The sequence below is a fragment of the Rhinatrema bivittatum genome, chromosome 4, assembly GCF_901001135.1.
Source record: "Rhinatrema bivittatum chromosome 4, aRhiBiv1.1, whole genome shotgun sequence".
NCBI classification, from domain to species: Eukaryota; Metazoa; Chordata; class Amphibia; order Gymnophiona; family Rhinatrematidae; genus Rhinatrema; species Rhinatrema bivittatum.
Window position 1 is genome coordinate 289,766,870 of NC_042618.1, and position 17,234 is coordinate 289,784,103.

The following is a 17,234-nucleotide window of genomic DNA, read 5'->3' on the forward strand; positions in this document are numbered from 1 at the left end:
ATTTTCTGCTCACTGGGCTTCACCTTCTCCTTGTTTTTGCGGGCAAGTTTAGCATCTCAACTGTGGAACCATCCAACAGAGAGCCAAGCCAATATTCCCAAACAGAGAATTCAGTCACCACAATTTTATAGTTACTATGCTCTTTTAAATGGGTGGATGGGGGGAATGTCCTGGGAGCAGAGCTGAATCGAGTGCTGTTTCTAACACAGCATCACATGATCCCCCCTCCCAGGTAAGTTATATCGGGCTAAGTTACATACCCAGATATCTTTTTCAGTATTGGGCCCCATAATATATAATTTATCTTCTGAAGTTTATTTTCCTAATAAGGATAGTAGAGTCTGCAGAAAAAGAAAGAAAACTATTTATGACTAACAGATGTAGCTAAATATAGCTTTTAAATAGGTCTGAACATTTTCTAGATATCTCTAGCTGAATGTTTTTTTGCTCTTTTGTTATGGAAAAAGAACACAATATGTTTGACTCATACAGAATATTACAAGTAGCTAAATTATTTACTTAATTAAATTCCATGAATATCAGCATGGTAAAAAGCAGAAAAGATTTCTGCCTGCACTATAACTGAATAAATGTTATACATAGACAAGAACAAGCAGTTCCTTCTTTGGGTTTACATTTGTGATATTTTTGGATACACTTTTTGTCTTTGTATACTTCTCACTAAACATGGGCTTATACTAAAGAGATCATAAAACATTTGTATCTGAAATGTGGTATTATAGACAAATTCAGAAGATAAGATATGATCTCAAATGAAAGAGTGCATAAGATAAAAGGAGGGCAGCAGTACCTAAAGGAAAATGGGGTTTGCTAGTCATGTATTCATTAGGCTTTGGTGGAAAATTAACTAATCTAGCCCTGTAGGATATGATAAAAGAGAAAAAAAAAATAGTTAAGAGGTGGATACTGGACTCAGGAGAAGAGAAGGATATTTGCTTCAGGAAAGAGAGGAGATTTATTCTGTGAAATAAAATGTATTTGCAAGTGTTTTGTTTTGTTTTTTTGTTAATGTCAGTCTTTGTCTATATTTGTGGGAATAATTTTCAAACAGCCCCCTAAATAATGCAGCAATTAAAAAAAAAAAAACGTATGTGCATAAGTCCACTTTAAAAATTATCCCAGCAAATTTACCTCAAAACCTGCTTTTATGTGAACAGAAAATTTTCAGGAAAATGCATGTGCATACTTTTTTAAATGAGTCCAAACCATTTCCTGACTTCAGCCCAGGAACACATCCATGCCATCCAGGTAAACTTAAGCATAAATAGGACCAGGGCCGGTGCAGGCCTTCTGCCTTGCGCTTACCCCATCCCATCGTGCCTCCCCGCCTGGGCTCGTGCACTTTCTCCCACTCTTCCGTGCGGAGAAAGCTGTCAGTGCCTGCGAAGGAGAGAGAAGTGCTGGGTAGGGTAAGGATGGATGGGTTGCTCGTCAGTTGTCGCTACCATGATTGCTACCCCTGGGACCCTGGTAGACTAGGCCCCACATAATACGCCTAGTGCTTCCACTAGCCCTGAATAGGGCATATGTACAAAAGTTTACCCACATATTGGATGGGATAATTTTATAACAGGGACATTTCTATAGGTATAAACAGTGTTTTACCCCTGAACTGGCTTTTAAAATTGCTATCTGTGTGTGTAGAGACTGAGCGATGACAGAGCAGAGTAGTTGGGAATGTGAGGAGAAAGAATAGAGAGAGGACAGGAGAATGAATGGGTGTGTGCCAGACATGTGAGTGGATTGTGTGAGGATGGGGAGGATAGAAGTTAGCTGGAGCAAGGTGGAAGAGGCAGGGAGGAGCAGGAGAGGATAGAGGAGGGAAAGAGGAGACATCAAGAGTGAGTAGGAGGAGAAGAGCAGGTATCAGGGGAAAGCCAGCAGGGGATGGAAGCCAGACTAGGCATTTATTTATTTATTTATTTGTTGAGATTTATATACCGTCATTCGGTAGAGCCATCACAACGGTTTACATAAATATACATTTTCTTAGCAGTTGTATAACAGAAAAGCAATGTGGAACGTTATACGTTTTCTTAGCAGTTGTGCAACAGTAAAAACAATTTGAACAATATCAGAAATAACTATATCAAGTCCAGAGAGCATTATTAGGTTGCATGAGGAGGGTATGCAGGTTCAGGGTGAAGAGAATGTATTAAGAGGTTTACAACTGAGAGTTCAGTTGAGAGTTGGGATGATCAGATGTCTGAAGGTCAGTGTAGAATTTGCGGAACATTAGTGTTTTAGGTCTTTTTTGAATGTTTTTTAGGTCATGTTGGGTTCTCAGGAATTTAGGTAGGGTGTTCCAAAGTTTAGGTGAGGCAATTGAAAAGGCTCTTTCTCTTGGTGGTTGCCAGATGCGCATCTTGATAAGGGGAATGTTTAGGTAACCTGAGTTATTAGAGCGTAGGTTTCTTGGAGGAATTTGAGGGATTATGTTTAGGGTGTTAAGACCTTGATGATCATTGCTTAGGATTTTGTGGATTATGGTCATTGATATGTAAGCAATACGTGCAGTAATAGGGAGCCAGAGAAGTGAGGTCAATATTGGTGTTATATGTTCACTTCTTTTTGTTCCAGTTAGGACTCTGGCAGCTGAGTTCTGCAGTATTTGGAGTGGTTTGAGGGATGAAAAAGGTATTTCAGTTAGTAAGGAGTTGCAATAGTCGAAGTGGGGAAGATAAGAAGTTGTAGTACAGTTCTGAAATCGTAGGGGTTGAGAAATGGTTTCAGGTGTCTTAGGGTTAGGAGTCTGTGGTATCCTTCTTTAGTTATATTTGCTATGTGGTTCTTGAAAGAAAGTTCTTTATCAATGATAACTCTGAGGTTCCTGGTGTGGGTGGTAGGGAGTATAGTTATCATTTGTTTGTCAAGTATTGTCAGGGGTGGCGGAGTTGGATTGGGTATTTTTTTATCTATGAGCAGAGAGGCCCAATTTGAAGAGAATGTGGATGGTGGAGCAGAAGCCAGAGGAGAAATAGGAGAGGAGGTAAACAGGGATTGGAAGAGAGCAATGCAGGACCGTGCCAAAAATGGCCTCACAAGCAGGAAGCAGCAGCTCTCAGGAGACCAGGCAGTACTTAAGACAAGATTTCCCAAACTTTTAGCCAATGTCACCCCCTTTTAGCACTTGAAAATTCACATGACCCCAGAGGACAATGAAAACAAATTAGCAGGGGTGTAGTCCCCCTCCAACAATCACTCTACTCTGACCCTCTACACTTTCCTGCTGATCCTTTCTCTCAGTCTCTATCCCCTCTAGAGGACCTCTTCTCTCAACCTCTGCCCCTCTAGCTGAGTACCTTTTACATCCCCTAGCTCCTCTCACCTTCCCAGCTCATCTTCTTTCTCACCCCATCCAACCCTTTTCATGTCATTCCAGCTCTTTTCTCACCTCCCAGCCATTTTTATAACTCCCAATTGATTCTCAGTTATCATAAGAACACAGAACATAAGATATGCCATACTGGGTCAGACCAAGGGTCCATCAAGCCCAGTATCCTGTTTCCAACAGTGGCTAATGTAAGTCACAAGTACCTGGCAAGTACCAAACATTACATAAATCACAAGCTGCTATTGCTTATTCCCTCTTACCTCTATAGCCCTCAATTGATCCTCTGCCATCCCCACTCTCTCACCTTCCAGCCTCCCCTCGTCCCCTCCAATCCTTCTCTCATATCCCTCCAGTTGACCCCTCTCATCACCTGCTTCTCTTACATACTTCAGTCAATTTTTGTCATTCCTCCCCTCACCCTCCACAGTCGATCCCTCCAGCTGATCCAACCCTCAAACACTTCCTGTATCTGATCTCTCCCTTCAAACATCCCCACTTCTAAACACCCCACTGGTCAGGGTCAGTGGCAATATTTTGCATTTGACTGGGCCAAGTGAATGACAACTGTTTGGAAGAGAGGCAGGCTGCTTACAAGGGTGATATTTTTCTCTTAGATAGGTTAAGTGGTGGGTGAGGATCAAGGAGCAGTGGTAATCTCCCTGTGCACAGTCAACATACCCTTTCCCTCATTGTTGGTCCCAAACCAGACTGTGATCTGCAAGTGGCAGAGGCATTAGTAATGAAAGTCAGCATCGAACCCGTAAGCCAGTGCAAGCTCACAGACCCTGCAGTGCTGCTTTAGATATACTAGACTCCAATGTCATAGAGAGGCTGGCCCTAGCATTAGATATAGCTTCAGTCCAAGCTTACCACACAAAAGTGCATGTTTGAAGAGAATACAAAGAGATGGGTAGGGGAGGCAACTGATTGTAGGGTCAGGAGTAAGAAGGACATGAGAGGAAGCATAAGGTGACTGCGAGGAGGGGAGTGAGACTTACAAAAGAGTCATGTCAATGGAAAAACTGGAGCGGAATCTGAGCGGAAGTGGCCCAAGAGTTGCAGGCAGAGTCTGAGGCCTAGGATACTTTCCAATTGGTAGACAGTAAAGAGGTAAAAATATTAATCTGACTTCATACAGAAAGTAATTTTTAATTTCTGGTATCAGAAACTGGTTGTTATAATAAGAAACTAATCTTGTCTCTTGCCCACAAAGGGCGACAGGCAATTCAGAGTAGGTGCTGTGATGCACTTGGAGCGGTCTAAGACAGGAGAAGGTCGGAGAACAGACCAGGCTGGAGTCTATTCTGCTTTTTAACAGTTTAATTATCAAAAGTTGAGCAAGGCAGAATCAAAATGGCTGCTTACCTCAGCAGACTGACAATGTAAGAACAGTTTTTCCAAAAGAGCACAGCACTCCATTACAGCTTCCTTCTTCTCCCTGGGGCCTATCTAACTCTCTCAGGGCCTCACCTTTGTATCCCTTACCTCAGGGAAACGCCCCCACCCGAGGATCCCTTTCCTGTCTGTCTTAAGGTGGCCCGGGCCAGATAGCTGGAGCCGGTCCGTTAAGGCAGTCTGAAGCTCTCTGTCATATACTCTATCACATTCCCTCCCCCTCAGCTCAATCTTCCTTAGTTGAGCACCTGCCTGTACAAGGGAAAACTTCTCTAGAAAGGAAGTCTGCATTATATTCGCCTTCCCTACTCTGTGTCAGACTTTCCCCCTCCCAAGGGAGTATCCCAGATATTGTATTTCTTGACCCCCTAATTTACATTTCTTGGGGTTGGCTGTCAATCCAGCCTTTCGTAGACTTGTAAGTACAGCCTGTAATTGCCTTAGATGTGTCTCCCAGTCTCCACTATAAATGACAATGTCGTCAAGATAGGCCACTGCATAACCCTGATGTAGGCGTAGTAAGCGGTCTACCAAGCGTTGGAAGGTAGCTGGAGCCCCATGAAGTCCGAACGGAAGGACTGTAAACTGGAAATGTCCCTTTGGTGTTGAAAAAGCCGTCTTCTCCTTCGCAGTTGGTGCCAGGGGAACTTGCCAGTACCCCTTTGTCAAATCAAGCGTGGAGATAAACTGAACAGTTCCCAAGCATTCAATAAGTTCATCCACATGGGGCATTGGATATGCATCCAGCTTCGAAGTCTCATTGACCTTCCAGAAGCCAATACAGAACCGGATACTACCATCCTGTTTAGGTACCATTACAATAGGTGAGGACCAATCACTATTGGATTCCTCTATTTCTCCAAGTCAAAGCATTTCTTTCACCTCAGCTTCTACCACCTGCCTCCTGGCTTCAGGAATCCGGCAGGGCCGTTGTTTAACTATTACTCCTGGGGTTGTAATAATATCATGACAAGCTAAGTGAGTTCTCCCGGGCATAGTCAAGAAGACATCTTTATTCCAAGTCACTAGTTTATCCAGGTCCACTTTCTACATTGTGGAAAGTTGGTCCCCATATGGGATCATCTGGGGCTCAGAAGTTTGTGAAACGTCTGGACCAAAGTCTTCTTCTTGGACCAGACTGCAAGTAGGAGCAACCCATTTTTTTAGTAGATTCATGTGGAAGATCTGGGCCTTCTTCCGTCTGTCAGGTTGGGCCACTTTATAATCCACTGGGCCCATCTTCTCCAGCACCTCATACGGACCTTGCCAATGGGACAGCAATTTACTTTCAATGTCGGTAGTAGCACTAGTATGCGGTCTCCCAGCTGGAAGACCCGAGGAACAGCAGACTGGTTATATTGCCAGGCTTGGGTAGCCTGGGCCTTTTCCAGGCATAGTCGGGCAGTCTCCTGCCCTCCCCAGTTGGTCCTGCATCTGGATCATAGTCGGCCAAATTCCATCCAGAATTGGGTTCCTCTCCCAGGCCTCTCGTACTACATCCAGGATTCCCTGTGGTTCTACCATACAATAATTTGAACGGGGAAAACCCGGTTGAATTTGAGGGACCTCTCGAATGGGGAACAAATATATGGCAAGAGTAAGTCCCAGTTCTTGCTATTTTCCAAGATGACCTTCCTCAATATCTGTTTGAGAGTTTGTTAAAACGCTCCATGAGCCCATCAGTTTGTGGATGGTAAACTGATGTCCACAGGTTTTTACCTGCAATAATGTGCAAACTTGTTTCATCACTTTAGAGACAAACGGGTCCCTTGGTCAGTTAATAACTTTTGGGTAACCCCACCCTGGAAATCACCTCCACCAAGGCCGTGGTTATTGTTTGAGTCTTCATATCTCGTAGGGGAATAGCTTCTGGATACCTGGTTGCATAATCAAGAATGACCAGGATATATTTGTTTCCTGGCTAGATCTCTCTAAGGGGCCTCCCAAGTCTATAGCGACCTCTCAAAAGGTGTCTCTATAACTGGCATTGGCACTAGTGGAGCTACGTGCATGCTGCTGCCAGTCTGGTCAGCTGACAGGTAGGGCAGGACTGACAATAGTCCTGAACGTGTTGATACAAGCCTGGCCAATAGAACTGGGCTAAAATCTTTTCTCGTGTTTTCTCTTCCCCTAGGTGGCCCCCCAAAAGGTGACTATGGCGAGCCGCAACACTTGCCGACGATACTGCTGGGAACCAAAATCTGCTAATCATTTCACCCTCCAGATTCCCCTTTGCTACTCGTATACTAGATTTTTCTTGAGTACAAAAAAGGGGGGGGGGCCTGGCTGGCTTTTGACCTCCACCCCAGAGACTAATTCCCCATCTATTATCTGTATATTCTCCCGGGCCCCTTTTAGTGTCCCATCTTCTTGTTGGGCCCGCTTAAAATTCCTGGGGTTTTCCTCGCCTATCCAGTCTGAGGGAACCTCTATGGGTTGGGGAGCCCCCTCTAACTCCATGGCTGCCTCTAAACCTTGGGAATAATTATACTTTTCTATCCTTGTTGTCTACGAGGCTTGATATTAGGATTATTAATATACAGGTCCAGGTCTTCTAATGGAAAACCTCCAGAAATGAGGTCTCTTCCTGCTGAAGTCATCTGGGCCCCTCATGAGCCGGGCCCAAAGAGTCCCAAAGTCTGGATAATCTCATCCCAGTATCACTGGATATGGTATCCAGGGGAGCACTCCCACTTCTACTGTTTGTCCCACTGGAGTCTTCAATTGGACCTGACTGGTCAGGTATTGTCTCTGGTCTCCATGTATACAAGCGAGGGTCACTGTCTGTTCATAATCAATCTGTGTTCTTTTGACCAGTTCCTTCCGAATGAGAGTTTTTGCACTTCCCGAGTCTACTAAGACTTGGGTCGAGTCGCCATCTAGCTCCACCGGAACCATGAAGGTTGTAAACCCTGAGTGGGGAATGTCCACAAACGAGCAGGAGTGAGGGGCCACCAAATTGACGTCCATTGGCTCATCCTCCACTCGATAGCAGTTCCGAGCAAAGTGCCCCCTCTCTCCACAGTTGAAGCAGATCCCTTTTGGCGTCACTGCTTCTGGGTGTTTACTCGTTTTGCCCTCAGGCTCCTCTAAGATGTTATCGGGGTCTCGTGAGGTAGGGAGACTCTTCACTTCTCGGCCGATATAGCGGCTTAGGGTTCCGCCCCTCAATTCTCTCCTTCATTTCTCCAAGCCCTTTATTCGGGAATTCTTCTCTGCTGGAGTAAGCCCATGGCCTGTCTGTAGCATCCAAATAACACTCTACTAGGGAAACCACATCCTTCAGGGTCACTGCTGTCTGTCGCCTCACCCATTCACGCACTCAGGAGGGGAGAACGTCCATAAACTGTTCTGTCACAACAGTCTCCACGACTTCAACTCCCCTTTTATTATCGGGTTCTAGCCACCACCAGCACCGGTCCTTTAACTTTTGAGCCAGAACCCGAGGTCTCTCTCCTGGTATAAAGGTTAAGCCCTGGAAACTTTTCCGATAAAACGTTTTATACAGTCCCAGTCTATCGAGTATGGCAGCCTTGACCTCCTGATAGTCTTGGGCTTGCTGGTTGTCAAGGGCCCGGTATGTGGCCTGGGCCTCACCGGTTAAATGTGGGGCTACTCTCTTGGCCCACTGGGACCTAGGCCAGTCCATGGCCTCCGCCACCCTTTCAAAGGTGACCAGGAATGCTTCCGTGTCATCTTGGGGCCCTTTCTTTGTCAGCCGAATTTCCAATGTTGGTGGGGTTGGACTCTGTTCCGTTCCGGTGTGTACCCCATGGTCCCTGGCGCTGGTGTCCTTCATAGTAATTGGCCATTAAGCTGTGCTTGTGCTTCCAGGTATTGTAGCAATTGTTTCAGGAGCTGCTGGTGCTGTGCATACTGGGTCTGAGCGGCTGCCCGGAGCTGTTGTTGTCCCTCTACCAGGGCTTGCAGTAGCTGCTCCATTTCTCAGGGAGGTTCCTACAGAGGCTATTCTGAGCTCCTGCCCCTTCAAGACCGGAAACCTTTCCCCATCTTCCAAACAAAAGAAAAGCCTGCTTCACCAGCTCTAAATCACTTCTTCTGTTCCCTCCCTCCCTCCGGTGGAGCTTCTCTCCTTAGCCGGTACCAACAAACAACAAAAAAAAAAAAATCCTGTGTGGCTGCCGTTGCAGCCAGGCCCCCCCCAGTTTTATTTTTCTGCTAGTGTGGGGTCCCTGTCTGTGCAGATGCTTAGAACAGGTAATCCCACTCCTGCCACCATATGTGATGCCTTTGGAACGGTCTAAGACAGGAGAAGATCGGAGAACAGACCAGGCTGGAGTCTTTTCTGCTTTTCAACAGTTTAATTACAAAAAGTTCAACAAGACAGAATCAAAATGGCTGCTTACCTCAGCAGACTGACAATGCAAGAACAGTTTTTCCAAAAGAGCACAGCACTCCATTACAGCTTCCTTCTTCTCCCTGGGACCTATCTAACTCTCTCAGGGCCTCACCTTTGTATCCCTTACCTCAGGGAAATGCCCCCACCCGAGGATCCCTTTCCTGTCTGTCTTAAGGTGGACTGGGCCAGATAGCTGAGCCGGTCCGTTAAGGCAGTATGAAGCTCTCTGTCATATATTCTATCACAGTTGCATTAGTAATGTCATTTAAAAAAAATATGTTTTTCAATAATTCTGTGATCTAGGCAAACACGTGTGATAAAAAGTGAAAAGAAATTTAACTTATGATTCCAGTGTATATATGGTACTGCTGTAAAGATGTATCAATTCACTGCTTATATCTGATCTGACATGGACCATGTTTTGACAATCAAATTGTCTACTTCAGGGGATCTCTAAACTGAAGTCCAAAAAAAGTTTGAAAATGGTGTTACTAATGCAACTACCTCTGAATTGCCTTTGTGGGCAAGAGACAAAGAGATTAGTTTCTTGCATAAACACAGGTTTCTGATATCAAAAATGAAAAATGAAAAATTGCTTTCTGTATGAAGTTGGGTTAGTTTTTTTACTTAATATTTTCTTTATTATGTTTTTGATTGTAATTGAGTGAGGTATTTGCCAGTTTTCTATTTTTGTGAAACAGTGAAGGGGATCAGAAGGCTTTGACACTGGGACAGATCCCCTCCCTGCTCATGGATGAAGATTCAACCACCCAGAGAAGGCTGTAACCCATTATAGAGCTCTTAGACCCCCACACCCACCACCAATGCCAACACCCAATTACCACTGAACAGAAAAAAGTGTCTGGAGATCCCTCCCCAGTGTCAACTGCAGACCCTGCACAGCCATCAGCCCAAGGACAGTTTCCCTCCAAGTACAGCAAAACATCAAGGAAGACATGAACAAGACGGCACCTTACTACCCAAGAGGATATGAACAGTTTCTGTAATGAGCTATGCACATACCATACAGCATCAGACCCAGGCCATTCAGGAGCAGAATCTGTCTATATCCTCACAACCAGTGGTGTAGGGTGACTGCTGAAGTTGGTGGTATATCAGAAGATATGCTGCTGCCATGTTACCAACTATCTGAGCTGTCTCCCCAGCCTGACATCATCAATAAAGGTCAGGTCCAAAATATCTCCTCTGACATGACAGCTCATGCATGACATTGAGCCGGTCTTTGATGGTGATGTCAGGTTATGGGAGGCAGTTCAGATTGCTGGTAGCCCAGAGCAGGAGCAATGCATTACTTTACCGATAACTAATGCCGGCAGTTGGGAATGGCACCTGGCTGTTAAGTTCGTGGACTCTTGGGCCGGTTGGGACAGTGGATGGTATGCTATGGAAGGCCATAGCAAGCGTCCCAGCCGGGAGGCGGCTCGGAAGAGACTCAGAGGAGGCTTCACCACTGTAAGTCCGAGGTCCCCCCAGGAGGAGCCCGTAGAGACCCGGACCTCTTGGATTTAGGTGGAGTCCTATGCGACCAAGGACCAGGCAGCGATTGAAGAGATGGACGAGGACTGGACCCAGGTAGATGAAGAGTCTTCACCCTCGGAAGCCCCGCGACTCCCCCGGGAGGAGCCCGTGCTAGGCCCGAGCCGCTGGGACTTAGGAGAATCCTCTGGGCCAGCAAGTACAGATTACGAGAGGTGAGGAAGAAGCCGAAGTCGGAGTCCAGGGGCTAAGCCGGGTCGGGAGCCAGGAGTCAGAGATCCACACCAAAGCCAGGGACGAAGCAGAGGACGGAGTCGTGGACGGATCCGGGTCAGAAGCCAGAAGGTCAGAAGTCAATAGCAAGCTAGGAACAGAAGCCGAAGATGAAGTCGTGGAACGGAGCCAGGTCAGAAGCCAGAAGTCAGACGTCGATACCAAAACCAAGGGGTGGAAGCAGGAGACAAATTCAGGAAGCAAGCCGGGTCGAAGGACAGAAGCAATCCAAGAGTCGCAGCAACTAGCAGTTAGGAAAACCTGAGGAACCTTGTTGCAAGGCAAAGGGCTGATGGAGCTGCAGGGTTAAATACCCTGCAGCGTTGTGATGTCACCAAGAGGCCCTCCTACGATTTTCCCGCGCTGGCCCCTTTAAGGGTCGAAGGCCCCCGCGCTCGTGAGCGCCTAGGGGGCGGGCTCAGCACGTCGGGTCGGCGGTGTTCTCCCTGCTCGAGGGAGAGCTGCGGCAGGTGGAGGATGAGGCCCACGGCCGGCCTAGGAGTGCTCTGAACGGGCCGAGCCAGCCCGGAGGTGGTAGGAAGAGGACCGGAGCACGGCCCCGGTCCCGTAACACCTGGCAATATGCTGCTTGAGGTGAAGACAGGATTAGAATGACATGCCTCCACTCCCACCCTTTACTAAGATACCCAAAAGGGATCACTTTCCAAGAGGCAGTCCCATACCAAGTCAGAAACCTTATTAAGTTACACCTGGGAACTTTTGATTTTCAGTCACCCTGAGATTGTTATGGATTAGTGGAAAGGAGATGGAGGGGAGAGGGAATACACAAACTTTCTGGAGCAAATCCTGGACAGTTCGCAGGTGAGACCCTGGCTTGGAGCAGCCTCCAGGAAGAGGTAAGGTGCCTCCCGTAGCCCCGCTATAGGAGGGTTCATAACATTATCCCAGCCATCTTTCAAGTTTGATATGGCCTATACCACTACTATTAGAATTCTATTCACCACTCCTTGCAGGTTACTCCAGCCTCCTTGGAAGTCTGATATAGCTGTACCACTGCTGTTAGGATTGAAATTGCCTCTATGTCAGAGTGGCTCCAAGAAGTGGGTTGGGGCTGTAGACAAGGATTTTGCCCTCAGTCTGGGCTGGATCACTTTGACTGGTTAGAAGGAAGGCAGTTTAAGGCTTGCCCACTCGAAAGTCACTGTGCTCCCCACCCCCCCCCCCCCCCATACAAAAATGATTGGAGCCTTCACTGTGTAACATCGCAGTTATCTCATTGTATTTATGGTTTTAACCATGGCAGCATAATACAGGCCCTACCACTTTTGTTAGGATTTAACCAAGACTGATTCAGTGTACCTCCAAATTCAGACTGTTGACCTATGTTTTCCCCTTTTTGGACCTCCAAATTTAATATGCCTCAGTAAACTCTAAGAGCAACCCCCTTATTCCTTCCACTTTCACCCTCTCAGCTGTATTACCTGGCACGTGCCCTTACCCCCATGCTCTGTGCATTTTTTAATATGTTGTTTTGGTTGCTACTACCTCTGCTGGTAGGCTATTCTAGGCATCTACCACCCTCTTTGCAAAGAAGATATGCTAGTAAAATTAAGATGTGCTGGAGTGAGAATTTGAGAAAAAGCAGAGGAATGTGTGGAAAATGACTAAAAAATAGCAAAACTACTAATGTGACAAGCATTTCACAATCTGAATGCTGATTGTCATCATCCATGCTATCTCTAGTCAAACTCCTACCTGGCTTTGGGCTCTAGCTGCCTATCAGGCAGTCACTTTTGTCTTCTGCAGAAGCTCCAAGGGAGAAAAGAGTGGTGGTATGGACTGAAGTTTCCCACTCTCAAATTAAATAGCAAATTCAAAAAACAAAAGTTCCTTTGTTTGTTGCAGGAAGATGCAATTCAGTGGAAAACCAGGCAGCATGGACTGAAAACTTCCCTCCCCCTCACTCATAGTAAAAATAAAATTAAGAAAGTTACATGAAAAGAAGCTCACTAATTTCAAAAAGGCTTAACATGGATCACAATTAATCTCATGATCCATATAATAAGTATATTTAACATTCACCAAGAGGCTAGAGCATGGGCAGGTTAATGTGCCTGCTGATATTCTCAAGCTCCTTAGTCCCTACCACTCAGGATCTCTGTAGGAATGCCTAGCCCTAAGAAAAATCCCCTGCTATCTAAGATCCTCCTTTTGGCCTCCCAAATGGCATAATCTCCCCTCAACAGTGTTTGACCTGGTAGTTCTGCTTTGGGCTTGAAACTCCACTCCCTACCCAATTGCTGCAAAAATAAGGTACACATATACCCAGAGTCCCCAATCCTCCTCCCTAACCTTGGACCCTCCCCCCCCAACCACCACTACCACCACTTACTCAAAGGCAGCTAGAGGCAGAGGTGATAAGAACATAAGAACATAAAAAATTGCCATGCTGGGTCAGACCAAGGGTCCATCAAGCCCAGCATCCTGTTTCCAACAGAGGCCAAACCAGGCAATTACCCAAACACTAAGAAGATCCCATGCTACTGAATCAATTAATAGCAGTGGCTATTCCCTAAGTAATATTGATTAATAGCAGTTAATGGACTTCTCCTCCAAGAACTTATCCAAACCTTTTTTGAACCCAGCTACACTAACCACATCCTCTGGCAACAAATTCCAGAGCTTTATTGTGCATTGAGTGAAAAAGAATTTTCTCCAGTTAGTCTTAAATGAGCTACTCGCTAACTTCATTGAATGCCCACTAGTCCTTCTATTATTCGAAAGTGTAAATAACCGATTCATATCTACTCTCATGATCTTAAAGACCTCTGTCATATCCCCCCTCAGCCGTCTCTTCTCCAAGCTGAACAGCCCTAACCTCTTCAGCCTTCCTCATAGGGAGCTGTTCCATCCCCTTTATCATTTTGGTTGCCCTTCTCTGTACCTTCTCCATCGCAAACTATATCTTTTTTGAGATGCGGCGACCAGAATTGTACACAGTATTCAAGGTGCGGTCTCACCATGGAGCGATATAGAGGCATTATGACATTTTCCGTTTTATTAACCATTCCCTTCCTAATAATTCCTAACATTCTTTTTGCTTTTTTGACTGCTGCAGCACACTGAACCGACAATTTTAAAGTATTATCCACTATGATGCCTAGATCTTTTTCCTAGGTGGCAGTTCCTAATATGGATCCTATCATTGTGTAACTACAGCAAGGGTTATTTTTCCCTATATGCAAAACCTTGCACTTGTCCACATTAAATTTCATCTGCCATTTGGATGCGCAATCTTCCAATCTTGCAAGGTCCTCCTGTAATGTATCACAATCTGCTTGTGATTTAACTACTCTGAATAATTTTGTATCATCCGCAAATTTGATAACCTCACTTGTCGTATTCCTTTCCAAATCATTTATATATATATATTGAAAAGCGCTGGTCCAAGTACAGATCCCTGAGGCACTCCACTGTTTACCCTTTTCCACTGAGAAAATTGACCATTTAATCTTACTCTTTGTTTCCTGTCTTTTAACCAATTTGTAATCCATGAAAGGACATCGCCTCCTATCCCATGACTTTTAAGTTTTCTTAGAAGTCTCCTTCTCCTCTGGCACCAAGAATCAAAATGGCATTGGCTAATCTATAGCTCCCCTTGGCCCTGCAAAATAGTTTTAAATTATGATCTTATTTTATGTTTTATATGATGAAATGTTGATGTTTTTATTTGCCTGTTTTTACTGTATTTTTTTTGTTGCAATATGCCTTGAACTTTCTATGGAAAAGGAGACTAGAAATGTAATAATAAATATATCTATATAGCTCTCTCTCTACCAATATGTATATTGATAGAGAAAGAGAGACAGAAGCAGAGAGAGATACTAACACACATTTCTGTTTGCCATTACATTTATATAATGTCACATAGTTAATTAACAAGGTTTATAATAGATATGTTTCCCTGAATATCTTTTTCTTAAATTATTTGCACTGTTTCTTTTTTGTGCTTTATATATACTTCATTTTTCAAATGAAATCTTCATTTCTTTTTTTGCACAGAGATCTACAGGAGCTTGATGATAGTACTCAATTGCCTTTGCTTTGCCATTTCTCAGAAACAGCAGAAGGTCTTACAACCATCAGAGCATTTAGGTGGGTAAAAACTGTGCCTGTTTTTCCAGTCAGTTTCCAATTTCAAGTAAAATCTACACTATATAGAATATGAAACTGAATATACATAAAAACTTTATGTATAACACCATATTGATTGTTTATTTAAAATATCACTACTATTGATTAAACAAAATAGTTCACCCAAATTAATGTTGATTTATTGTAAAGGATGGAACTGAGAGGCAGGGTTATCAGGATAAGGCAAAAAGAATGTATTTTTCCTTCCCACAGATAATGTATTGCGTAATAGCTATAGTACAGGTAAGCGCTAATTTCAAATCACTTCTCTCAGCAAGATATCCTCTAATTTGTGAGCTGTGATTGCAAGCAGTAATCTCAGTGAGACTGGATGGCTGGGGAATCTAGATCATGTGCGCTTGTCTTGGGTTGGAGCTCAGCAGAAGTCCATCCATCCTAGTGGTTGTTAGGATCTTATTTCTTTGATTGGCACATGTGCTGTATAGTTTTTTTTTATTTCTTTTTAGTCTTATGCTGTGTCTGATACCTAAATCTAGGCAGATGCCAGGTGTTTTCCAGCCCTCAGCTCCTCCTTATCAAACAGAGCTGCTAGTACTATGCTTTACTGAGCAACAAAGACATGATTTTAACTACCTAACTGCCAGCTTTTTTGCTTTCATATATAAGTGGTGGTTTTATTCTCTGTCTACAAGGTAGCACAGTCTGGGTAAACAAATAAGCGTGGGAGTAGCTTGCTTGTTGTGGCGGTTACTACCCCAAACCAATTAAGCCTGTTATTTCACTTATAATGCATATCCAATGCAGCTCACTGCTTCAACGGCACTGGGGATGAAGAAATAGGATTTACATCCAGACAACATCTAACAAGGCATTGATCTGAGCAGTATGAGTATACAAACATCGGGGTAACTTGCTCGATACGACGGTTACTACCCTCAAACATTAAGCCTTATACTTCAATTTGATGCAGCTCCATCATTGCTCTCTGCATCAATGGCGGGGGTGGAAGGAAATTAGAATAAAAAAAGTTACCAATAAGGTCTCTGAACTCAGCAGATTAACAGATGAGAAAATAAGTGTGTAAGCTTGATGGGTAGACTGGATGGGCCTATTGGTCTTCATCTGCCGCCATTTCTATGTTTCTATATATGTTTCTATGACTAGGTAATGCCTCCATCTTGTATTTTGTATTTCTCTGTCTTGCCCTTGAAGTTTTCCAGCTTGCTTGTTTATCAGACTAGAAGAAAAAGGGAGGGTTCCCTAACACAGTAAGTTTCATAGAAAACTCAAGCACAAAGCTGCAACTTATAACAATCAGTATACCTATATTTTTCCTTTCTCATGGGGCTATACTTTCTCTTATCGTGTGGTCCATCTAGATGTCTTCTGCTTATCTGTCCTTCCATCTCACCACACTTCTGAAGGACAAATATTGGAAAAAAATAAGCAAATAGCAGCTGTCATAAAAACAGACATTTTTCAATGAATAAGATTACAATATGGCTTGCTATGAAAATTATAATTTAAAAAAGGGATCTACATGGAAACAGTTTTTGGCTTGTTTTCATTCAGTTCAGATCATTTGACTCAGTGATTTATTTTGTTTGGTTTGGGGCCAAAAGTATTTTGTTTTGTTTTTTCAGTTATTCGGTCATTTATTTCCCTTTAAAGTAAACGAAGAAAGCAATGCATAGCATTTTGAACTAAAAAATTATGGTTTTCTGTACATGTTTAGTGAAATGTAAAGGCAGGCATCAGCAGCAGAGGGAAGAACACTCCAAAACACCAAGCATGGGGGCAAAGTGGCACCAAGAGTGGCATGAATAGCCCAAGGCATCCTAATAGGTCAAAGCAGCTCACTCAAAGGCACTGTGAAATAAGCAAAGCACCACCAACAGTGGCAAAAACATACCAAGGCACCAAAAGAGGGGTAAAGGGCACAAAAAAAACAAAACAAAACAGTGGCATGAACAGTTCAAGGCACCAAAAGAGAGGTAAAGGGCACAAAAATCAGTGGCATAAATAACCCAATCACCAGAGACCAGCAAAACAGCACTGTAGTATGTTGCCTATAAGCCATTCAAAAGCAAACCTTCTTGTGACAGGCCCCACATTATGGAATGACCTCCTACTTGAACTTGGTAGGGCTGTGGATCTTAAGACTTTTAATACATTGATGAAGATGTTCTTATTTAAGCAGGCATTCCCCCACTAAAGATGCATAGAAATGTAGGGAGA

General features: G+C 44.2%; 1 protein-coding gene across 2 annotated transcripts in view; it reads left to right on the forward strand.

Moving 5' to 3' along the window:
• Positions 1-17,234, forward strand: part of ABCC9 (ATP binding cassette subfamily C member 9) — a 976,112-nt gene that overhangs the window by 665,710 nt on the left and 293,168 nt on the right. For both annotated transcript variants that reach the window (XM_029600177.1, XM_029600176.1), the window contains exon 28: positions 14,904-14,996. In XM_029600177.1, the coding sequence (XP_029456037.1) occupies positions 14,904-14,996 (93 nt within the window). The remainder of the gene's footprint in view (positions 1-14,903; positions 14,997-17,234) is intronic.